Below are 21,534 nucleotides of genomic sequence, written 5' to 3'. Positions count from 1 at the left end.
TGACCTTTGTTTTAAATTTTAATCACGTTTTCAGTGTTTGTACAAATTTCTTCTACTTCATAAATAATTCCTTTATTGCCTTTTTTGAGCATGGATGATCTTCTGTTAAAAGTTTTGACTTCTTAGATCTCTGAAATGTATCCCTGTCCAGGTGGAGGACGCCCTGTCCTATCTTGACCAGGTGAAACTGCAGTTCGGTAGTCAGCCTCAGGTCTACAACGATTTCCTTGACATCATGAAGGAATTTAAATCTCAGAGGTAAAGGATGTGTGTGGCTGCATTTAAGTCTGTGCTTAGCATGTTGATTTTTAGAGGGAATATGTATACAGAGTCATCCTCTTTTTATACATTATTATTTCTTTGGGGGAATGCTTTTGAGACAGAGTCTTAGGATGTGTAACTCAAGGTGGCCCTGAACTTCTGGCAGTCCTGTTGCCTGAGCCTCAAGAGCTAGCCTTAAAGTAATGTATAGCTGCACATCACTGTGTTTTGGTTTCATGGTAATTATAGAGTGCTAGGCTTTTTTTACTTTTAAATCTACACTAAAATCCTTCTTGGTGCTTATTTCAGTTAGGGAAGTAACACTGCTAAGTTTTTAGGATGCATGATATCTATCTATATCTATCTATCTATCTATCTATCTATCTATATATATATATATTTTAATTAATGTAAGATACCCTGCTATTTGGGAATGGCTGACTGAGAGTAACCCATCTGAACAGTCTAGACACAAGCCCATTGAGATCTGTACTGGTAAATCCAAGGTTGGGTCTGGCTTGGGAACAGTTTTAGATGCACTGTCTATACATCTGCTGGATAGACTTGTTGCAGAGAGTGTATGTATTACTCAGAAGTGTGAGCAAGCGTATGAATGGCTTTGGAGTTTGTGTGTTTTCCTGTTTGGAGAAAGCCTAGTGAGAAGTTACTGTTTTCCTCTAGGGCTTTTGCCAAGCTTGCTTTTCATAGCCTTTCTTTCCTCCTGTTTGCTTTTGTCAGTATTGATACTCCAGGAGTGATTAGCCGAGTGTCCCAGCTATTTAAAGGCCACCCTGACCTGATCATGGGCTTCAACACCTTCTTGCCTCCTGGCTACAAAATTGAGGTGCAGACTAATGACATGGTGAATGTGACAACACCTGGCCAGGTTCATCAGATCCCCACCCATGGCATCCAGCCCCAGCCTCAGCCACCACCTCAGCATCCTTCCCAGCCTTCAACCCAGTCAACTCCCACTCCTGCTCAACCAGCTCCTCAGCCCACACCTGCCAAAGTCAGCAAGGTGAGTTGTAAGAAGACTGCACCTCCTAACCTTCCCTGCATACACAAGTTACAACGACGTCCTCAGAGAAGGTGTTGACGTCTCATTCGGTTCATGTTTATTATATAGACTTTATTATTTTGATACTCAAATCATCACACCAGCCAGCAGACTCTAGGACTCTTGCTTGTCCCCAGCCTCTGTTTGTCTCTAGTCTCGGGGCTGGCTTAGTAGTAGTCCTTTGACACCAGGAATAGGGTAGCGTATGGTTTACTTTGGTTTTTGACATGGATTTTCTGTGTTGCCCAGGCTAGTCTTACAGTCCTGAGCTTGGGTGGTCCTGAGTAATTGGGAATCTAGGTGCTGCCATCATACCTAGCTTAGGAATGATTGTTTTTATCATGGTCAAATTACATAAATGGTTGTCGTTTTATAAACGTTGCAGAGTTGGTTATGATGACAGATCTGTAAATCTCAGCACTAGAGCTAGAAGCAGAAGGACAAGGAATTTGAAGATAGAAATTCTGAGCTGTATTAAATGCTGTCTCAAAAAACACAGTCACGTAACTGTTTGCCAGAACAACTGATAATCACGATAAGTAGAAGATATCCTTGATCCAGATATGCTAGGATAGTTTCTAGCTACATAGAATTAAGTTTTAGTTCACAGGTTTAGTTCAATGTTTCAGTTGCACTAACTAAATTTCATGTTCTCAAGAACCAGTGTGTAGCTGGTGGCTCTTGCATCTGATGGCACAAGAAGAGAGGATCCCTTTATTTCAGAACATTCTATTTATTGAACACAGCTGGTTGGGAAACATTTCATTGGATTATAGGAACTATTGAGTTGTTATTCTTGACATTAAAAAGTCTGTGTAGGATGAGGTTTTCTTTTTAATTTGCACCTGTTAAGGTAGTGAGTTTAAAAATTGCGTTTGAAATTTTAATGTTGTGTTCCAGAAATTTGAGGCTGAGGTAGTAGTGTCAAAATGTGACAACTTTCTAAGTCTCTTACCTTGTCTAGTGTGATTGGAGCTGAGCTAAGTGGCTTGGCTTAATTAGTTCTTCATGGCCTTAAATGAGTAAAAGATGTGGCTTGATCAGATACCTTGGGTTTTCGATTTGTGTTGCTTTTTTGATTTGAAGTTTCTTCCCTAATGTCAAACCTCTTACGTTCTTGAGGAAAATACCTTTTTTCTTTTTAGCCTTCCCAACTACAAGCACATACGCCAGCCAGTCAGCAGACTCCCCCACTCCCACCATATGCATCCCCACGTTCTCCACCAGTTCAGCCTCACACACCAGTGACAATCTCCTTGGGAACAGCTCCATCTTTGCAGAACAATCAACCTGTGGAGTTTAATCATGCCATCAACTATGTTAATAAGATCAAGAACAGATTCCAGGGCCAACCAGATATCTACAAAGCATTCTTGGAGATTTTGCACACATACCAGGTAAGCGGGTTGGTTACTCATTCATCCCTTTTTAAGCAGGTTCTATAATCCTGGGCTCTGGTGATCTTTTTGCCTCAGCCTCCCCAGTAGCTGGGACTTTGGTTGCTGCCATCACACGCAGCCCAGAAAGCTTGTTTTTGTCATGGTCCAATTAAGTGCTACTTACAAGATGGTTTCTCTTAGAATATCTAGTCTGAGAACAACTAGAATATTTATTGTGCCGGGTAATTCTTACTGGGAATAGCACCTGGTTAGAACTAGAATGTGTGTTTAGGAAGCCATTTTTACTTACCTGCTTACCCTTGTAGCATCTTGTCAGGATTTTTAAGGTCACTAGCCATGAAGAGAATGCTTGTTTCATATTGGAAGTTTCTGAGGGTAATTTTTAAAGCATGATACATTTATAAGAGAACGTGGAAGAAATTTTCTACTGTCTTCTGTTTTATCAGTTTAATTTAAAGGAACATTCATGTGTTTGTAGTTGAAGATGTGTCATTTAGCAACTTCTTGCTCAAAAGACTGCAATCAAAACAGTAATTTAAAACTTTAATGTAGCTGAAATAGATAACATATTTTAGCCATATCAAACATTCAGAAAATAATTGTTTTGTGGTTTAGGATTCAAAACGGTAGTCCTTCTAATACCATCTACTACCCCTTCTGTCCGTCTTCAGAAAGAACAGCGGAATGCCAAGGAAGCCGGAGGAAACTACACTCCGGCTTTGACTGAGCAGGAGGTGTATGCCCAAGTGGCACGTCTCTTCAAAAACCAGGAAGATCTGTTGTCTGAGTTTGGACAGTTCCTGCCAGATGCCAACAGCTCGGTGGTAAATCTTACTTAGGCAGACTCCATTATTTACGATTATTACCATACATTTGAAAGCTGTAGCAAGAGGGGCCTTTTTAGATGGTACTTTGATCAGAATATTAATCTATCTTGTATGTCTTCATAGCTTTTAAGCAAAACAACTGCTGAGAAGGTCGATTCTGTGAGAAATGACCATGGAGGCACTGTGAAGAAGCCCCAACTGAATAACAAGCCACAGAGGCCCAGTCAGAACGGCTGCCAGATCCGCAGGCACTCTGGAACAGGAGCCACACCTCCAGTGAAGGTGAGAGTAGACAGAAGGGAAAGTGTTTGGATCCTGTATATCTAGGTTAGGTTGGTATAGCTCTCTGAAGTTGCCCACAAAGCTTCTTAGCAGTTTTGCAAAAGGCGGGTCAGAAAAGCACTTGCTCTGTGGATAATATAGTCTGTGTGTTTCAGTTCCTGTGTTTTTCTTGTCTCTTTCTTTGCTATGAGTTTCTGGCTCTTTTTGTTTGTTACCAAGATTTAACTAATGCTTCTCATGATTTGATGTGTTAAACTTGCCTTGGGTTACAGGAAGAAGGTTTTTTTTTTTTGGTTTTGTTTTTTTTTTTGTTTTGTTTTGTTTTTTTTGTTTTTTTTTTTTTTTTTGGTTTTTTTGTTTTTGGTTTGTGTTTTTTTTGTTGTTGTTGTTTTGGTTTTTTTCGAGACAGGGTTTCTCTGTGTAGCCCTGGCTGTCCTGGAACTCACTCTGTAGACCAGGCTGGCCTGGAACTCAGAAATCCGCCTGCCTCTGCCTCCCAAGTGCTGGGATTAAAGGCGTGCACCACCACCGCCTGGCAGGAAGAAGATTCTTAAGTTGGTTGATATTTCATAAGTAAGTGAGTGGTCTCTGGGGAAGTTCAACTCTTGTGAGCATAGCGCCCGAAAACAAAGTGGAGGCTTTGACTAGAGGTCTGTCCTCTGTGGCTTCTTATTTGCTTGACATGTCTTACCTATATTGTTTTCTTCTTCAAGGAAAGCTGTGGGCTATACTAGAAGGAAATCCTAAGTTTGTTAAGAAGCCCAGCTTGCTCTCTTTGATTTAGTGTGTCTAGGATAAGAAGGAAACTGTATGTATTTAATGTTGATTTCTCGGGAATTCTAAATTATGTAATAAAGGAGTAGAGGTGTCTACAGAATTTGGTTAAATGAAAAAAGACAACAGAAGGTGGTGGGTGTCAAGTATGTGGCTGCAAGGACTGACATACTCTGGCAGATCCTGTTGTTTGGGTGCTTGCAGTGTTTTCTTGGTTTCGGAATCAGGTTAACTATAGTAATGGCTTGTTGTTTTGTTTCTTTAACTTCAGTAAGTATTCTGAGGATTGCAAGAACCAGCTAAATACCTGCGTGCTTGCTTCCTGATCTGTTTCCATCCATACCGATGAGCCACAGGTCAGACAGTGTGCTCGTGCTTAGTTCCTCCACCTCGTGGGCAGCAGAAGCTGGGCTGGGCCGTGTTCTCTGAGACCGCAGCCGCCCACAAAGCTAGTGCCGCTCCTCAGAGGTGGTTAAGAGGTGACGTTTTTAAAGTAAATTTTGCCTACTAGGGTTATATTATGTAGCCTATTCATTTGTGTTTGGTTTTGGGGTTTTTCTTTGTGCATGTTTTGGAGAAAATATCTCACCAGTTAGCCTTCACTGACCTGGTATTCAGTAAGTACTCCAAGCTAATGGCCAACTCATTACAGTCCTCCTGCCTCAGACTACTGAATGAAGGGATACAGGTGTTTGCTACAATACCCAGCTTGTTTTCCCTTTTAAAATCAATGTTAAATTATTAGTCTGGCCAGGTGCTATAGTGACACATGTATTGTGAGCACTGGGGTGAGCAGGTCAGCAAAGTCGCCAAATCTCTGTGAGTTTGAGGCCAGCCAGGGCTACATAGTGACACTGTCTCAAAAATCAAATGACAACAAATGCTAGTGGCTATGCTAATAAGATGGTTATGCTGTCTATTGGACAGTGAGATAGTGTGGGTTAAAGATCTATCGTTTTCTATCTCTCTATCAGGTTTGATACACAAATACATCAATTAGAACCTTTTATATTTGTCTCCAAAATGGCCTATTAATTTTAGTATCAGAATATAATGAATCATAAATAACTTTAAAAGTTCTACAGTCTTTATAAATTCAACTACATTAAAAAGTTTAAAATCCAGTCTCTTAAAAAAAATCTGAACTCAAAGTCTCTCTACTATGGCTCCTGTAAAATCAAAAGTGAGCTTAGTAAATACTTCTTTGCTTCAAGATGGAAGAACCAGGGCACGGTCATAGTCTGAATAAAGGAAACTCCAGCTCCCAGCTGTGTAGATGACTGTGTGCAGTGTCTGGGTTCCACTTAAAATCTTCTGGGCTCCTCCTGCAGGTTTCTTCGGTTAGTTTTCTGGCTCTAATGGCTGCAGCAACAGATTGTCTCGTAGGTTTGGGCAGGCCGCACTCCACCACTGCTGCTTGGTGGTCTTCCCGCTGTATTATCTTTAGCAAAAATAAAGGTTTTTCTTTGTTTTAGCAGCTTCTCTGTGGTGGTCCTAAGGAAACGCTTCCCAGAAGACGTCACCTCACTGATGCTGGTCTCTTCTTAATCACCACTAATTTCTCAGCTCTACCTGACCAACATAAGTTGTGTCAGTGACACAAAGGTTTCACCATAGTAGTGGTACTGGTCTCTTAATTATGGCTGACTTCTTAGCCTCAGAGTCAGAGCCACAAAGTCTTAGTTCAAAATAAAAAAATGGCTCTCAGAGTGTTTCAGCTTAGCCCTGAATTTCACAAGCCAGGCTCTGGTTATGGTAGCACATGCCAGTAGGGTTGTTTTTTAAGGGAGCAGAGGCAGGAAAGTCACGAGTTTAAAGTCAGCACAGAAAGGGGAAGGACATCCATTTTTAAGCATTGTTCACAGGAGAGAATAAAGTTGTTCATGAGCATTAGTAGAGCCATTTTAGCAAAGTCAAACTTACTTGTTTGTGGGTTTGTTTGTTTGGTTTTTTTTAATTCCAGAAAAAACCTAAACTGATTAGTCTAAAGGAGTCTTCAATGGCAGATGCCAGCAAGCATGGCGTTGGAACTGAATCATTATTTTTTGATAAGGTAAGTAATGGTAACCTTTGATATTGTTTGTTAAAGACTAATGACATAAGTAATTGATAATATTTGATATTAGTTGTTAAGGACAAATGACAATTGCATAAACAAAATGACAATTGTTTTGTTTCAAAGGTGTCAACTGATAGGGATTTTTTTTTTTTTCTTGGCTTTTTTATTTAGTTCTTTGACTTTGGTTTTGTTTGGAAACAGACTCTGTGTGTAACCCGGGTTGCCTTTGCTCTCATGTTATACTTAGCCTAGGCTGCCCTATAGTTTCTGATCCTTCTTTGGCCTCTTAAGTGGCACCACATGTCACCCACTTACAGTTTTTCCTTTGTCCATCTGTTCTCTGTGTCTATGTCTTTTTCTTTCTCTTTTTATTCTTTAAAAGTTAGGATCTCACTGTACATCCTTAGCTGACCTGGGACTTCCTGTGTATAACAGGCTGACCTGAGATTCGTAGACTTGTGCCTGCTTTTGCCCCACAGTACTAGGAGGATGGTGTGTGTCCCCTTGCCCGTCCTTTATTGGTAGTCCTAGTCGTGAAGCCCAGCACCTTAGACACACTAGGCGTGTTCTCTTGCCATGGAGCTTCCATGATTTAGGTCGTCTGTGATTTAGGTCGTTCCAGCACATGGTACATAGAGTGGGTAGTGACAGTTTTCTGGTTTTCTGAGACAGGGTCTTATAACTGCCCAGATTTGCCTCAAATTTGCTCTGAAACCAGGGATGACTTTTAGCTTCTATTGATTTCTCTTTCCTCCTCCAAATAGGCTGTAGATATACACTGTAATACCCAGCTTGAGAATTCTATTGAAATGTTTTCAAAGATCTGTAGGTGTTTTTGTACAGTCACTAGAGTTGAATTTTTGATGCTACTTGATGACTGCTCCTTCTGTCTGACTTTGTTTCTGTATCTGATTTTGTCCTTGGAGTCAAGTTGATGATGATTAGCAGGCGGCGTCCACACGAGGCAGGCAGCCACTGGGCTTCTCATAGGACTAAGCCTGAGATGGTGTGGTCATTGTTACCTGAGCTGTACCTCTGGGTGTTTGCAGAAAACAAATTATTTAATGGCTGCATTAGTGGTAGCTCTTTCTCTCTGCCTCTAGGAGCTGTCCTGATGAAGGATAATTATGTTAGTACATTTTTGTTAATATTACATACAGATATAACTAAAAGAGTGTTTGTAATATCTCAAAGTGGCTTTTAAATTTAATAGAAGAAATTGTTATGGATGATACAGAATTTGTGTTTATCATTTGGTTGAGTGGTTTGATCAGGGTCTGTTGGCTATCTCTCTACTTTTTCATAGGCTCAAAAGCTGATAAATTAAAAATAAATAACTGGCATACAGTACAAAAAGTGTAGTCTGTCAAGAATTGTACATCTGTGAATTCCCAGTCTGTTATGTGTAGTGCCTCCTGCACCACAGGAGGAGATAATCTGAACATAGCAGACAGGTGTGTTGTTATGTCCTGGGCATGAAGGTGCATAGTGCTAATGATTGTCTTTTAGAACTAAAACTGCCGATTCGTGTACCTCGTTAGGTAGACTTTTTCTGTAAGCTGTTAAACAGTTTCAAATTTTGAGTCTTTAAGATGTTAGTTTTCAATGCTGTGAGTAGAATAGCCTGTGTGCATGTGTGAGAGGGAGCACTGGTGCGTGTCATGAAAGGCAAGGGCTCTTTGTTGAACACCACTAACAGCTCAAGGCAACTGGCCCTGGTGCTTCCAGGGAATCTCCCGTTTCTGCCTCCTGTCTTAATGTAAGTGTGCTGGAGGTACAGATCAAATCCTCCTGGTTCTGGCTTTATATGTCTCTGGAAATCCCAACTCTGACCTCAAACTTGCATGGCGTGTGCTTCATTCATTGAAGCATCTTTCAGTCCCTTGTTGGGTTGGGGTGTGTGCATGAGTGCATGTGTGTGTGGGTGTGTATTTGTACCTACCTGTTCTGTATGTCAGCATGCATGTGTATGTATGTGTGGAGGCCAGAGGTCAGTCGAGTGTTGTCTCCTCTACCTTATTTTTTTGAGACAAAGACTCACTGAACCTAGACCTCACTGATTGCCTACCGTCTTAGGGTTTTATTGCTGTGAAGAGACACCCGTGACTAAATCAACTCTTACAAAGGCAAACATTTGGTTGGGGCTGGCTTACAGTTTCAGAGGTTCAGTCTGTTGACATCATTGTGGGAAGGATGGCTTCATCCAGGCAGACATAGTGTTGAAGGAGCCTAGAGTTCTACATCTTGATCCAAGGGCAGCCAGTAGGAGACTGCTGTTTGACACTTGGCAGCACTTGAGTATAAACATTACCTCAAAGCCCTGCAAAACTAAAGTCAGCAGTCAAGTGGTCTGTGTGCTGACACTGTCCGTAGTCCAGGGCCTCATCTGTGTCTCCTTTTAAGGTGATTTTTTTTTTTGGTCATGCCTAAACAGAATAACATTAATTCCTTAGTAAATATCTGATCAATTTTACCCTACTAAAAAATAATCAAGGACCCTGCTTTTCTTTATAACCATTTTTCTTCTGGTTTCTACAAGGTTCGAAAGGCTCTTCGGAGTGCAGAGGCCTATGAAAACTTCCTTCGCTGCCTTGTTATCTTTAACCAGGAGGTGATCTCTCGGGCTGAGCTTGTACAGCTAGTCTCTCCTTTTCTGGGGTAAGTGAAGTGAAGAGCGTGTCCACCAGTACTTTTGCTGTGCTGATGCAGCAGTCGTAAGGGTATGCGATAGATAAAAGGGCTACCACAAGTGTCAGTGCAGAAGGGCATTCTTAAAGCCTTGCAGTGTAACTTTTAGGATGGGAAGACAGCTGGGTGTGGTGCCTGCACTGTAATCCCAGCACTAGGGAGGGAGGCAGAGGCAGGTGAGTTTCAAACAGCTTGCACTTATAAAGAGACCCTATCTCCAAAAAGGAGAAAAAGGCGCTGGCACAGTATGAGCTGTGGTGCAGTACTTCTGTTCTCTTGATTGTCTGACCAGCACTTAGATTCTAGATCAGGGCTCTTAATTGCACTTGACATCCTGAGAATTATGTGAACAGTGAAGTAATATTCTTGATCCAAAGAATGGCTTTTTACTGTCTTTTTTTGGAGATCATTCTATAAGGAAAATGGAACCTAATTGGTCAAGGATGCTTTTCAGGGAGGAAATAATTGTCTTTGGAATTTGTCTTTGGTAATGGAGTTGTGATCCATTCATGAATTGTAATGTTGTTTCTCACAATAACTGTGCCCTGCCTGGAATTGCTTACCAGCTTTTGGTTTGGTTCTTCAGGAAATTCCCTGAATTGTTTAATTGGTTTAAAAACTTTTTGGGCTATAAGGAGTCTGTACATCTGGAAAGCTTTCCAAAGGAACGAGCTACAGAAGGCATTGCCATGGAAATAGACTATGCCTCTTGTAAAAGACTGGGCTCTAGCTACCGAGCCTTACCAAAAAGTTACCAGCAACCCAAGTGTACAGGACGGACTCCTCTGTGTAAAGAGGTAAGTGCCAGTCTTGGGTCTTCAGCTTCTTCAAGTGAGGGTAGTGGCAGCACCAGGATCACAGTCTTATTTATTTATTTGATATGAATATATGCATGTAAGCCATGGTCTGCTTATAGAGATCAGAGACAATTTGTCAGAGTACCTTTTCCTCTGCTATTATATGGGTTCCCAGAATCAATCTCAGTCGGCTAGGTTTCATGGCAAGTGCCCTTATTTGTGTGCTGAACCCTCTTTCAGGAAAAGCCAGCCTTATATGAATTGTGAATCATGAACCTTTTCTATTTTCTCCCAAGAGAAAACTTGTATTCAGAGGTTGCACTATCAGTGTTACTGTTGCTGTGATAGGAACACCATGAGCAAAGAAACTTAAGCTTCATTGCAGCTCATCAGTGAAGGGCGTCAGGGCATCAGGGCAGGAGCTCACACAGGGCAGCAACCTGGAGGCAGGAACTGAAGCAGAGGCCATGGAGGAGTGCTTACTGGCTTGCTCCTTGTGGCTTGCTCAGCCTCCTTTCTTATAGAACCCAGGACAGCAGTCCATGGACAGCATTGCCTACAGTGGGCTAGGCCATCCCTTATCAGTTACTAGTTAGGACAGTGCTCTGCAGTTGGATCTTCTGTAGATTCGTCAGTTGAGGTTCCTTCCTTTTCGATAACTCGAGCTGTGTCAGATTGATCACAAAGCTAGCCAGGACATTTACCAGACTTAAGTTTGTGGACTAATGCTAACTGTTCCTTTCCCCTCTTTGGATTTATTTACTTATGTATTTTATTGAGAAAGTTTAATTACCAATAAGTTTTTACAGGCCTTTCTGCCTCTTTTTTAACCTTAAGGTTTTAAATGACACCTGGGTTTCCTTCCCATCTTGGTCTGAAGATTCCACTTTTGTTAGTTCCAAGAAGACGCAGTATGAAGAACATATTTACCGTTGTGAAGATGAACGATTTGAGGTATCTTTTTTCATTTGAGGTTTGGGAACTAGGAAGATATGAAAGGAAGGGGTGTTTAAATACTTTGTGAGAGTTAGCTTTTAAAAAAATAAAGAGGAGACAGCTGACCGTGGTAGTGCATTCTGGAAAGGTCGTAGCTATGATGGGAAGATGTAGAATGGGAGTCAGTGGGACAGTACTGAGTCTCCATTGTCCAGATGACGATTACTAAGACCACACCAGAAGGGAAAGAATTGAGTTTGCATGTATCTGATTTAGTATAGTGATTACACTGAGTTGACTAGTTCTGTTCCTTCAGACGGATGGGAGAACTCTCATACCAGTTAACACTGCCAGCACCCCTTCTTCAGGATCATACACTGTCCCCCACTCACTGGCTGTCAGTTACCATCTGCCCCATCTTAGTTATATCTCTATCAATAACAAGTTGCCATGACTAAGACAAGTTATACAAGAGTTTAACTTGGCTTACAGTTTCAGAGGGTGAGAGTCCATGATGGTGGAAGGAACAGCTGATAGTTCACATTTTGATCCATAATCAAGAGGCAGAGTGAGGCAATGAGAATCATTAGTCTTTGAAAATCATCCTAGTGATGCACTTCCTCCAACTAAACCATACCTCCTATCCTTCCCAGACAGTTTGACCAACTAGGGACTAAGTATTCAAACGTGCTTGGGGCTATTCTCATTCAAACCACCACATACGTAGAATTAATTGGCTGGTCAGTCATTACAGAAAACTGAATTGCACTAAGTTTTAATTTCTACAGATAGTTTTATGAAGCAGTTTCTCTGTGTAGCTTTGGCTTTCTGGAACTCTGTTGACCAGACTAACCTTGGACTCAGAGATCTACCTACTTCTGCCTTGTAAGTGCTGGGATTAAAGGTGTACACCACCACCACACTTGGCTTCTGTGGGAGGTTTTTTTTTTTTTTTTTTTTTTTTTTTTTTTTTTTTTTTTTGGTTTTTTGGTTTTTTGGTTTTTTGAGACAGGGTTTCTCTGTGTAGCCCTGGCTGTCCTGGAACTCACTCTGTAGACCAGGCTGGCCTCGAACTCAGAAATCCGCCTGCCTCTTCCTCCCAAGTGCTGGGATTAAAGGCGTGCGCCACCACCACCAGGCCTGTGGGAGGTTTTTAATCAAGCTCAAGAACATTTTTAGCTGAAGGCAGTTTAGAGTACCTATAATTCCTTAGGAGGAGAAGGCAGGATTTAAGAATTTGTGGTCATCCTTATTTGCATAGACAGTTGGCCACCAGCCTGGGCTACGTGTTACTCTTTCTCTAAAGGATAACAGTCACTGAGATTGCTGCATTGGGTGTGAAGCACTAACACGGTATTTAGGATCTTTTAGGCATATTTAAGTTAACACCCTCTCACACTTTACTCTCATTGCTGTCTTTTGGGATTGTTTCCTTATTGTTTGTAACAGGTTTATACAATTTCAGAAAAGTTCATAAGCAAGATATGGAGGCTCACATTCTGTAATCCCAGCCTTTAGGTGGCAGAGGGAAAAACTTGCCACAAATTGAAGGGTATTCTGGTCTATGGAGCAAGACCTTGTCTCAGAATGACCAGAAGTGCAAGGAAAGGTATCAGTATGATAGCTCTCTCTGGTCCCACTGGCCTGTGGTCAGCAGTGCTAAACTGCAGTGGGTTGTGATAGCATTGGTAACTGCTAATCAGTTTGTGTCAGTCTTAAATGTTAGGAATTGTGTACATGGCATTTTTGCCAGAAAATAGCCTTATGGTAGTTGTGCGTGTCCTTGTTCATATTTCACTGGTAAGAGAGGTTTCCATACCTTGTATGGAAATCACAACTCTAATTGGAAGAATTTGACACCCTCCTTATTCTCCCAGCTCTGCTGTGTTTTAGTGTCAGGCCTGAGCACCCTCTTCTTGTTCTTTTGTTTTAAGCTTGATGTGGTACTCGAGACCAATCTTGCAACAATCCGGGTTTTAGAAGCAATACAGAAAAAACTTTCTCGCTTGTCTGCTGAGGAGCAAGCCAAATTTCGCTTGGATAACACCCTTGGAGGCACGTCCGAAGTCATCCATCGAAAAGCACTCCAGAGGATATATGCTGACAAAGCAGCTGATATCATCGATGGCCTGAGGAAGAACCCCTCTATTGCTGTCCCAATTGTCCTTAAAAGGTGTGTGTCTTCTGGCTTTTGTGTGCTGTATGACAGGTTCAGTGTCCCATTAAATAAGGCTCTAGTTTTCTACCTGGTGATCTTAGAATTCCAGTTCTCTCAGTAGCTCAACACTAGGGACAGAGTAGAATGGTGGAACATACGTTAGGGGTTTTGTGGACCAAATGAAACAAATGTTGACAGGCAAAGTTGAACGACTAGAGGTGTGTCTTGGTGGTCGAGTGCTCGCCTGTCATTCATTAATTCGCAGGTTCACACAGACAGCTTGCTGAGTGTGTGATAGAGTGCTGTGTGCCCACATTGGGTTTTTGTTTCTATTGGTAGAAGGGATTGAACTGATTGTATGACATGCTTGACAGACAAATGCTTTACCATATCCCAGACCATGGCCGTGCGAGGGACTCTGATGTGTGTATGTGTTGGGGTGGGTGTGTGGAGTTAAGGACTCAGGTTATTGCTCAGAATGACTTCAAACCTGCAGTCCTCCTCCCTCACCAGATGCCTTCTCTATGATACTTTGTATTTCCATAAGCACAGTAAACATTCTGAGTCAGGACAAAGAAGGAGTTGCTTATAGTCCTCACACTACAGAGATAGACTCAGGAACATTGCTGTAAGTTTGATAGTACCCTGGTCTACATCATGAATTCTAAGTCATCCAAATTTTCAAAGTAAGTCCTTGTCTCAAAAACAGTTTCATGCTCCGTCATAAAAACCCCATTGATGATACCACTCACTTTCTAAATATTCATGGCAGCCAAATTTGATTCTTTTGCCTATAGTGTCAACACTGGGGAAGCAGAATCGCCATAGATTTTAGATTAGTGTGGTCTATATACATTTTCCAGTAAGACTTGTATCAAAAAAATAAGTGCCCTCAAGAAAAGACCTCATTTAGATAATATCAAGGACATTATCTGAAGCACCAACAGCATAGGTTTGAGTTTTCATCAGATAAAGTAAGGCTGACACATTTCTGCATTTAACCCTCTCATCCCCACATGCTGTTACTGTCTCCCATCTCACCTGCCAGGTTGAAGATGAAAGAGGAAGAGTGGCGAGAAGCTCAGAGAGGCTTCAACAAGGTCTGGCGAGAGCAAAATGAGAAGTACTACTTGAAGTCTTTGGATCACCAAGGCATCAACTTCAAACAGAACGACACGAAGGTCTTGAGGTCTAAGAGCTTACTCAATGAGATCGAGAGCATCTATGATGAGGTGAGCTGGCTGCTGGTGCAGCTCCTCAGTTCTGCTCCCAAAGGTTCAGCCGAGCCTTAACTCCTACAGTTAACGGAGAGCTGCTGCTCCTTGTGTCGTGGTCTACCATCTTACACCCACTCACGGTTACACTCAGTTCTTCCTCTGGTTTCCCTGTTTATCATTCTGCCTTCAGTGTATACATCTTCTAACAAGACCTGGTGTTCCTGGAGAGCATCTCGTAAGTAACCCTGTTACTCTGCTCACTTACCAGGAGTGTAGACAGCAGTTGGAGCAAAGACTCAGAGATAACTGAAATCGGTCTTGCTTGTGCCCTGCCTTAGGAGGTAGGGAGCAGAAGTGCACCTATCATCGGGCTTTTAAAAAGTGGCCCTGAGCTTAAAGAACAAAAATAGTGAGTTTTTACAAACACTTAATTGTTTATCTTTGACAGTGTTGTTGACTATGACACATATTCTACCCCTATATTCTAAGCGCTAATCTAGAATTTTAAAGTCTTCATTATAAGAAAGGTACCGATCTTTTTATATCAAGCCAATTTGTCCATAGTACTTAAAATATTTGGAAGAGAGACAAAAATTATTGTTAAGGTTAATTCTTGTTTTTCAGATTAGATAGCCACTGTCATGTCTCTGTCTGTCTAAGCCAAACTGGCCTAGAATCTTGTACCCTTTCTGGCTTATTCTCCCAAAGGATGGTACTATAGATAGGTGCCACAGTGCCTAAATTGCATGTTGGTTAATAATAAAATGTGCTGCTAGTGTAGCCTTTGTTTTGAGACAGTGTTCCTCTGTGTATCCCTGCCTGTCATGGAACTTGCTCTGTAGACCAGGTTGACCTCGAACTCAGATCTGTGAGCCTCTGCCTCCTGAGTATTATGTTTAAAGGCATTTGCCACCACTGTTAGGCAGTACTGGTATAGTACTGTAGGTTTGTTGTTGCTGCATACATGTCACACGATGCTTTTATTTCTGCTCCATCAGAGGCAAGAGCAGGCTACAGAAGAGAATGCTGGTGTACCTGTTGGCCCACACCTCTCTCTTGCCTATGAAGACAAACAGATCCTAGAAGATGCTGCTGCTCTGATCATCCATCATGTGAAGAGGCAAACAGGCATTCAGAAAGAGGACAAGTACAAAATCAAGCAAATCATGCACCACTTCATCCCTGACCTGCTCTTTGCTCAGAGGGGCGATCTCTCAGATGTGGAGGAAGAGGAAGAGGAAGAAATGGATGTGGATGAAGCTACAGGGGCACCTAAGAAGCACAATGGTGTTGGGGGCAGCCCCCCTAAGTCCAAGTTGTTATTTAGTAACACAGCGGCTCAGAAGTTACGAGGAATGGATGAAGTATACAACCTCTTCTATGTCAACAACAATTGGTATATCTTTATGCGACTGCATCAAATTCTCTGCTTGAGGCTGCTACGGATTTGTTCCCAAGCTGAGCGGCAAATTGAAGAAGAAAACAGAGAGAGAGAATGGGAACGAGAGGTGCTAGGCATAAAGCGAGACAAGAGTGATAGTCCTGCCATACAGCTACGTCTCAAAGAACCTAGTGAGTGCTTAGACTGTCAGCTTTCACAATATACGTGGGGTGGATGGCTGGCTTCAAAGCTGCCTTAAATTTGAAGTGCACTTAGGCCTTAGATTGGAACTAGGGTCCATATCCTGGCTCTGCAACTTAACTGATTGTGTGACCTTCCTTAAATCTATGAACCCATGAATGAACCAATAAAATGGAGGCAGTAATTGTCACTATGGGGTTGCTTGAGGGCTTAAAGAAGGATGCAAGCGTGGCCCCTTGTACGGTACCCAGTACGGTACCATGAGGTGCTTAGCACTGTGGACACATGAGGGATGTGGGATTCATTGGCTAGGTTAATGAGCAATGTTTCAGGTGGGAAAGAGATGTCACAGTTCATTCTATTCCATAGCAACCTAGAAATGCCTTGTGCTTCTGGCAGATAAGGGATCTTCTCAGATGTGTGTTAGCTGCTTCCTAATGGGCTTCATGGCTCATTCTGGTATTTCTGAAGAGGCATTGGCACTCATGATGCTTTGAGACAAGGCAAAGGGATAGACAGGATTCAAGGAAAGAAAAGCCCAGGGGCTCATTAAAGAAGCTGTCATGTGCTTTATGTCCTGTTGTGCTGCCTCCTTCCAGATAATGGTTTCATTCTGAAGTTAGGTACTTAACCTGTGAGCCACACTTTCCACAGTGTGGCTTCCCTTCTTTGCTCTTCATGAAATAGTAACTGTTGTAGGAGTCCTGTGTATAACCCTAGTTTCTTATCTGTTGAACTAATGGCCCCAGGAATCTGTTTGAAAAGCTTTTATCTGTATTAGTCCTAGATTGAAAGAAACAAGTAGAAACTACAAATACACACCTAGGCTTGATCACTGTCTTAACTTGGACTTATGCTGAAGCAGCTTGTTCTTGAGTGATAGTGCCAGCTTCATGCCAGTCATAGTTTGTGGCTACAAATCTGTGGTTTGGACTCTTAGCATATTTCAAGGCCAGCTCCCTGCTTCGTGGTCTTAGACGAAGTGGTGACTGTGACACAACTCAGACCAGTAACTTGTTTTAAACACTGATTGTTTTCATTTTTGCCTGTTGGTAAGATCCACCTCATTTACTTAAGGGTGTGCTTCCCCTTTCTTATTTCTCCTCACAAATGGATGGCCAGTTATCCATAAGTGTACCTTTTGTAATTAACATTTTTGATCAAATTTTTATGGAAATGCAACCTATATGCAAAAAGGGACACAAATGAGAATCTGTGTGGGTGCTTGTACCTTATGTGCAAGGAGGCTAGAAGAGGACATGGGCGTCTGCTAGTGCTCTGTACTCTCTCCTTGAGACCCTAGTGACTCCACAGTGCCAGGGTCACAGGTGGTAATAGCCAGGCTTTGACACGGGTGCTGGGGGCAAATGTTCTTATCCACTGAACCATCTCTACCCCACAAATAGATTTTTATGGCTCTAATTTTATCTCTAATGAACATACTTTAGTCAAAAAAGAGATCAAGAAAATAAAGCCAAGCCCCAGTAACTTTTTTGTTTAACTGTTTTGGTTTCCAGACTTAGAAATGAATTATTTTGGTATTTGAGGGTGGGTTTCCTGCTATTAAGTGCTCACTGTCCCAGAACTTGTTTTGTAGTCTAGGCTCTGCAGTCCCCTTGCTGAAACCTCCCTGGGGGATGGATGGATAGAGGTATATATGTACGTATATGCCGTAAGGTCCAAGTTGAGGGTAGTTTTGAACTCTGCATCTCTGGGTGCTATTTCAGTGAGCTCAGAAGACACTATTCCTTGCGCCCTTCCTAGTTGCTATGTCCTTTTACTAGTAAGATTTGCTCTGGCTACTGGTTGAAGTGCTTCATGTGTAACAAATACAATTCATGTAATTAGTGGAGTTCGGTGTTGCAAATTTATTTTAAGCAAAAGGGCTGTGACCCATTCAGATTACTTCATTTCATAGAGGGGTTCATTTGGATAACTTCTATAGCCAAGTGCTCCCAAGTGTGGTAGCATCTACCTATGCCTGCCGTCTCTTGTCTATACTTTATTCTTCATTGAAGTAAATTTGTGAGCAAGTATCCCCTTAGCGAAATGGTTTTGTGTAAGTGAAGGAGCCAGCAACTTGAAGGGATATTTTGTTTTCAGGCAGCATAGAACTTAACAGTGCTCAAAGTGTCTTTTTAGCATAGTCAGTGTGTGCTGGAAGCCACTGTTAGAAGTTGCAAAGTCACTGTTGGTTCTCCGATGGACAGTGCTAGTGATTATAGCCACCTGTTTGATGTCATCTCTTCAGTGGGTTGAGTTGGAGATGTTTTGCATCTGGTGTATTGTCCTTTCAGATGGTGTACAGGCCAGCTGTGGGGTTCTGTATTCTCTGTCCTTGAGAGTGTCTGAGCAGAGTAAGGTCTTACCTGTCTAATCTTTCCTGTAGTGGATGTTGATGTAGAAGATTATTACCCAGCTTTCCTGGACATGGTGCGGAGCCTGCTTGATGGCAACATAGACTCATCACAATATGAAGATTCACTGAGAGAGATGTTCACCATTCATGCCTACATTGCCTTTACTATGGACAAATTAATCCAGAGCATCGTCAGACAGGTGAGAGGGTATGTTGGAAGCTAGGGCTGCCAAGGGAAGGTGTTTGAGCTAAAAGTGACAAAGAAAAAGCAAGATTTCTATGGGAAAAGGAAAAGCAGCTTAACCATATAGCAGTGTTTATAAATGTATGTCTTTGAAGTGGAAAGGACCAAGTTAACATGAAGTCTGTTGTGTGTTTCTCCTTCTGAGACAATAACAAATGTCTCTTTACAAACCCTTTGATGCACTGACAGCAGCCCAAAGAAATGATTCTAGCCAAGTCTTAGTGAGCCACTGTGTGTATTAGGGTCACTTAAGGAGCATGGGCAACCCAAAGGCATCAGTGAAAAACCCACCATACACAAAGTCTGAGTCCTTGAGGCTTCTGCACAATCATAGGGCAGCTTGAACTATGGGGACTGTACTTTCCCCAGAAATTTTTTCTACTTTTGTAGGAGGATCAGAAATTCAAGCTTATTCTTCAGCTACATTCTAGGCTAGCCCCTGTGGGGATGGGTTGGGGGATGGGTTCTAAGTTAAATTTCAGTGGCTTTCTGAATTTTCTTATTCCTTTTATTTCCTGAACCTTGTACATTTTAGGGTTTTGGGGTTTTTTTTTTTGTTTTTTTTGTTTGTTTGTTTGTTTGTTTGTTTTTGTTTTGTTTGGTTTGGTTTGGTTTTTTTGTTTTTTTGTTTTGTTTGTTGTTGTTGTTGTTGTTGTTTTTTGAGTCTGGAGTTCCTGTTGAGAAGGAATAGCTAGACAAGTCTGTCTCTCCATTCACAGAGCTTGACTTTTCCAGCCCAGCATTGGCTCTTAGGTTCTAAATGTGCCTTTGTAGGAGCGTGACCTCCTCAGAACCTGTCCTAATAGCCACTTGTCTAGGACACAGCTTCTATCTCTTCATTTTTTCAGAAAAGGAGGCATAGGTATAGCGAAGCCTTTCCATAATGACGGTGATTCTGGTTATTCGCCTCATTTAATACTAGAAGTCCTTCACATGTTCTGCCCACCTCGTTTATCTGAGACTCACAGTGTTAGATTTGTGGATGCTTTTATGTTTTGTTCTTGGAAATTTTAAATAGTAGAGTTGTTTGTAACAGGATCTCACTATGTAGCGCTGGCTGACTCTGAACTAGTCTTATGGGTCACTTCCTGAGTACTGAGATTATAGGTGTGAACTACATGCCCAGCCAATGTGATGCTTTCTAACTGTTGTCCTTCTGACGGGGAGCTTGTCCCAGGCTTTCTCCTGCGATGTTAGGCTCCTTAGTGCTCACACTCTAGCAAACTGGTCCCCTGGGGCATCAGTCTTAGGACATGACTTCTGTGCACTAAAAAGATAGAAAAAGTCACTTCTACCCCAGAGTCCACACTGCTACTGTAGAAGGGAGGATTGTTCTCTTGAGGAAAATACTGCATCTTTGCAAAGAACCTTTGCTTTTTCCTTGGCTTTGGAAGAATGCATGCCTGTGTATGCCCACAGAATCTAGTCAGGATTGGTGAAGAAAGCTACATATAACTGACTCTTGGTTCTTACTGTGAGTTGTTGGTGAGACAGCTCTGAAAGTTGAAAAGCTGCTGGGCCTTCGCATAGAGGTGTAGTGACTGGTGAAACCATTCTTGGACAAAGCGGCTACTCTCATAATTTGAGAGACAGATCCTATTGCATCCCTAACGGCTACAATTAGGAATGAAGTCTTGCACAGTACCAACCCAGTATTTTAAAAACAAAGCCAATAAAGTAAGTTCTTCATAAGCCCTATGTTGTTTTTTGAATCGATAATTGATTTATTTAGAAGAATCTGGTTATAAATTTATGTTGGTAACACTGTCACCATATTTTTAAAAACTGGAAAATGGGAGTGCCTCCAGGAAACCCACAGCCACAAGCTTTTAAGACATGTTCAAGCTTTTCATTTTAACTCTTCAGTGAGCTTTGTCTGATTATGTTTTCTTTTTATTTGGTGGTCTCCTGGTATTCAGTTCTTGTTGAGCCAGTATCAGGGTCAAGCCGTACATTTGTCTAAATTTTTTCAGGCTGGGGCATTATTTAGCTTAATTGGTAGAGTTAACTGCCGAGCATGACAAAGCTCTAGGTTGGATTTTCAGCACCCCATAAAGTGAGTGTGGCAGCATTCACCTCAACATTTGGAAGAGGAAGTCGGAGGAACAAAACTTGAAAGTCATCCTCAACTATATAGGGAGTTCAAGGACAGATCCCGATACATAAGATCTTCTCAAAAACAAGGAGGGATTAATCTTAAGTAGGCAGTATCAGACATCCTAGTTACAGAGCCGTGATACGATGTTGCCCTGTGAGGCCTTGACTAGGGATGCTTCCCTTCATCCCAGGCGTTGCCATTCTAGTGCTTCTTTGTATCTGTACACTGAGCACATACACTGTCTTCTCCATCCCTCTCGAGACCTGAGCACCTCTGGGCTTGGACCTAGCTTTTCCGTGCAGGTGCCCCTGGATTTAACAGCAACAACCAAAATCTTGCAAAACCCATCCCTACATCATTTCTGGTTGCCTGGTGAGATACTTAATGTGACTGTGCATACCCCTAGTTGTCTCTGGGTTTGTAATGCTGCTGTTTCCAAAGGTTCTGAGAGAGGCAGATACCTACAAGAGGATGTGAACAGAAGGTCAGTGCTCTGCAAGGAGAGGCTTCATGGTGCCGAGAACTCATGTCTTGGCTAGACTGTTTGACCTTGCTCCCTTTTTTTCCCCAGTTAAAACTTTGTGACACTTTCACTGTGTTATCAAGTCATATGCCTTATTTTAATAATGGTGTTGTCCAAGTCTCTTATACGTCACAAAGACTGTGTCTCCTTAAAAAATAGAATGGCTTAGTGACTATGAGATCATGAGATTGGCTAAGTAAAATTGATGAGTCGGTATTAAAGTTTAAATTTTTGCTACTCTGTTTTTTAAGGACCGGTTAGTTTGGTGT

General features: G+C 41.9%; 1 protein-coding gene across 6 annotated transcripts in view; it reads left to right on the top strand.

Annotated features, from left to right (window-relative positions):
* Sin3a (SIN3 transcription regulator family member A) overlaps positions 1-21,534 on the top strand; it is a 59,985-nt gene that overhangs the window by 21,855 nt on the left and 16,596 nt on the right. For all 6 annotated transcript variants that reach the window (XM_076925644.1, XM_076925645.1, XM_076925646.1 and 3 more), the window contains 13 exons: positions 152-258; positions 1,000-1,282; positions 2,467-2,718; positions 3,393-3,545; positions 3,672-3,830; positions 6,568-6,657; positions 9,203-9,321; positions 9,938-10,148; positions 10,986-11,102; positions 13,019-13,257; positions 14,291-14,474; positions 15,458-16,031; positions 18,431-18,600. In XM_076925644.1, coding sequence (XP_076781759.1) covers positions 152-258; positions 1,000-1,282; positions 2,467-2,718; positions 3,393-3,545; positions 3,672-3,830; positions 6,568-6,657; positions 9,203-9,321; positions 9,938-10,148; positions 10,986-11,102; positions 13,019-13,257; positions 14,291-14,474; positions 15,458-16,031; positions 18,431-18,600 — 2,658 coding nt within the window. The remainder of the gene's footprint in view (positions 1-151; positions 259-999; positions 1,283-2,466; positions 2,719-3,392; positions 3,546-3,671; positions 3,831-6,567; positions 6,658-9,202; positions 9,322-9,937; positions 10,149-10,985; positions 11,103-13,018; positions 13,258-14,290; positions 14,475-15,457; positions 16,032-18,430; positions 18,601-21,534) is intronic.

Source organism: Arvicanthis niloticus, chromosome 26 (assembly GCF_011762505.2).
Source record: "Arvicanthis niloticus isolate mArvNil1 chromosome 26, mArvNil1.pat.X, whole genome shotgun sequence".
Taxonomy (NCBI): Eukaryota; Metazoa; Chordata; class Mammalia; order Rodentia; family Muridae; genus Arvicanthis; species Arvicanthis niloticus.
The sequence above is the reverse complement of the archived record's forward strand: the minus strand, read 5'-3'. Positions and strand labels throughout refer to the sequence as shown.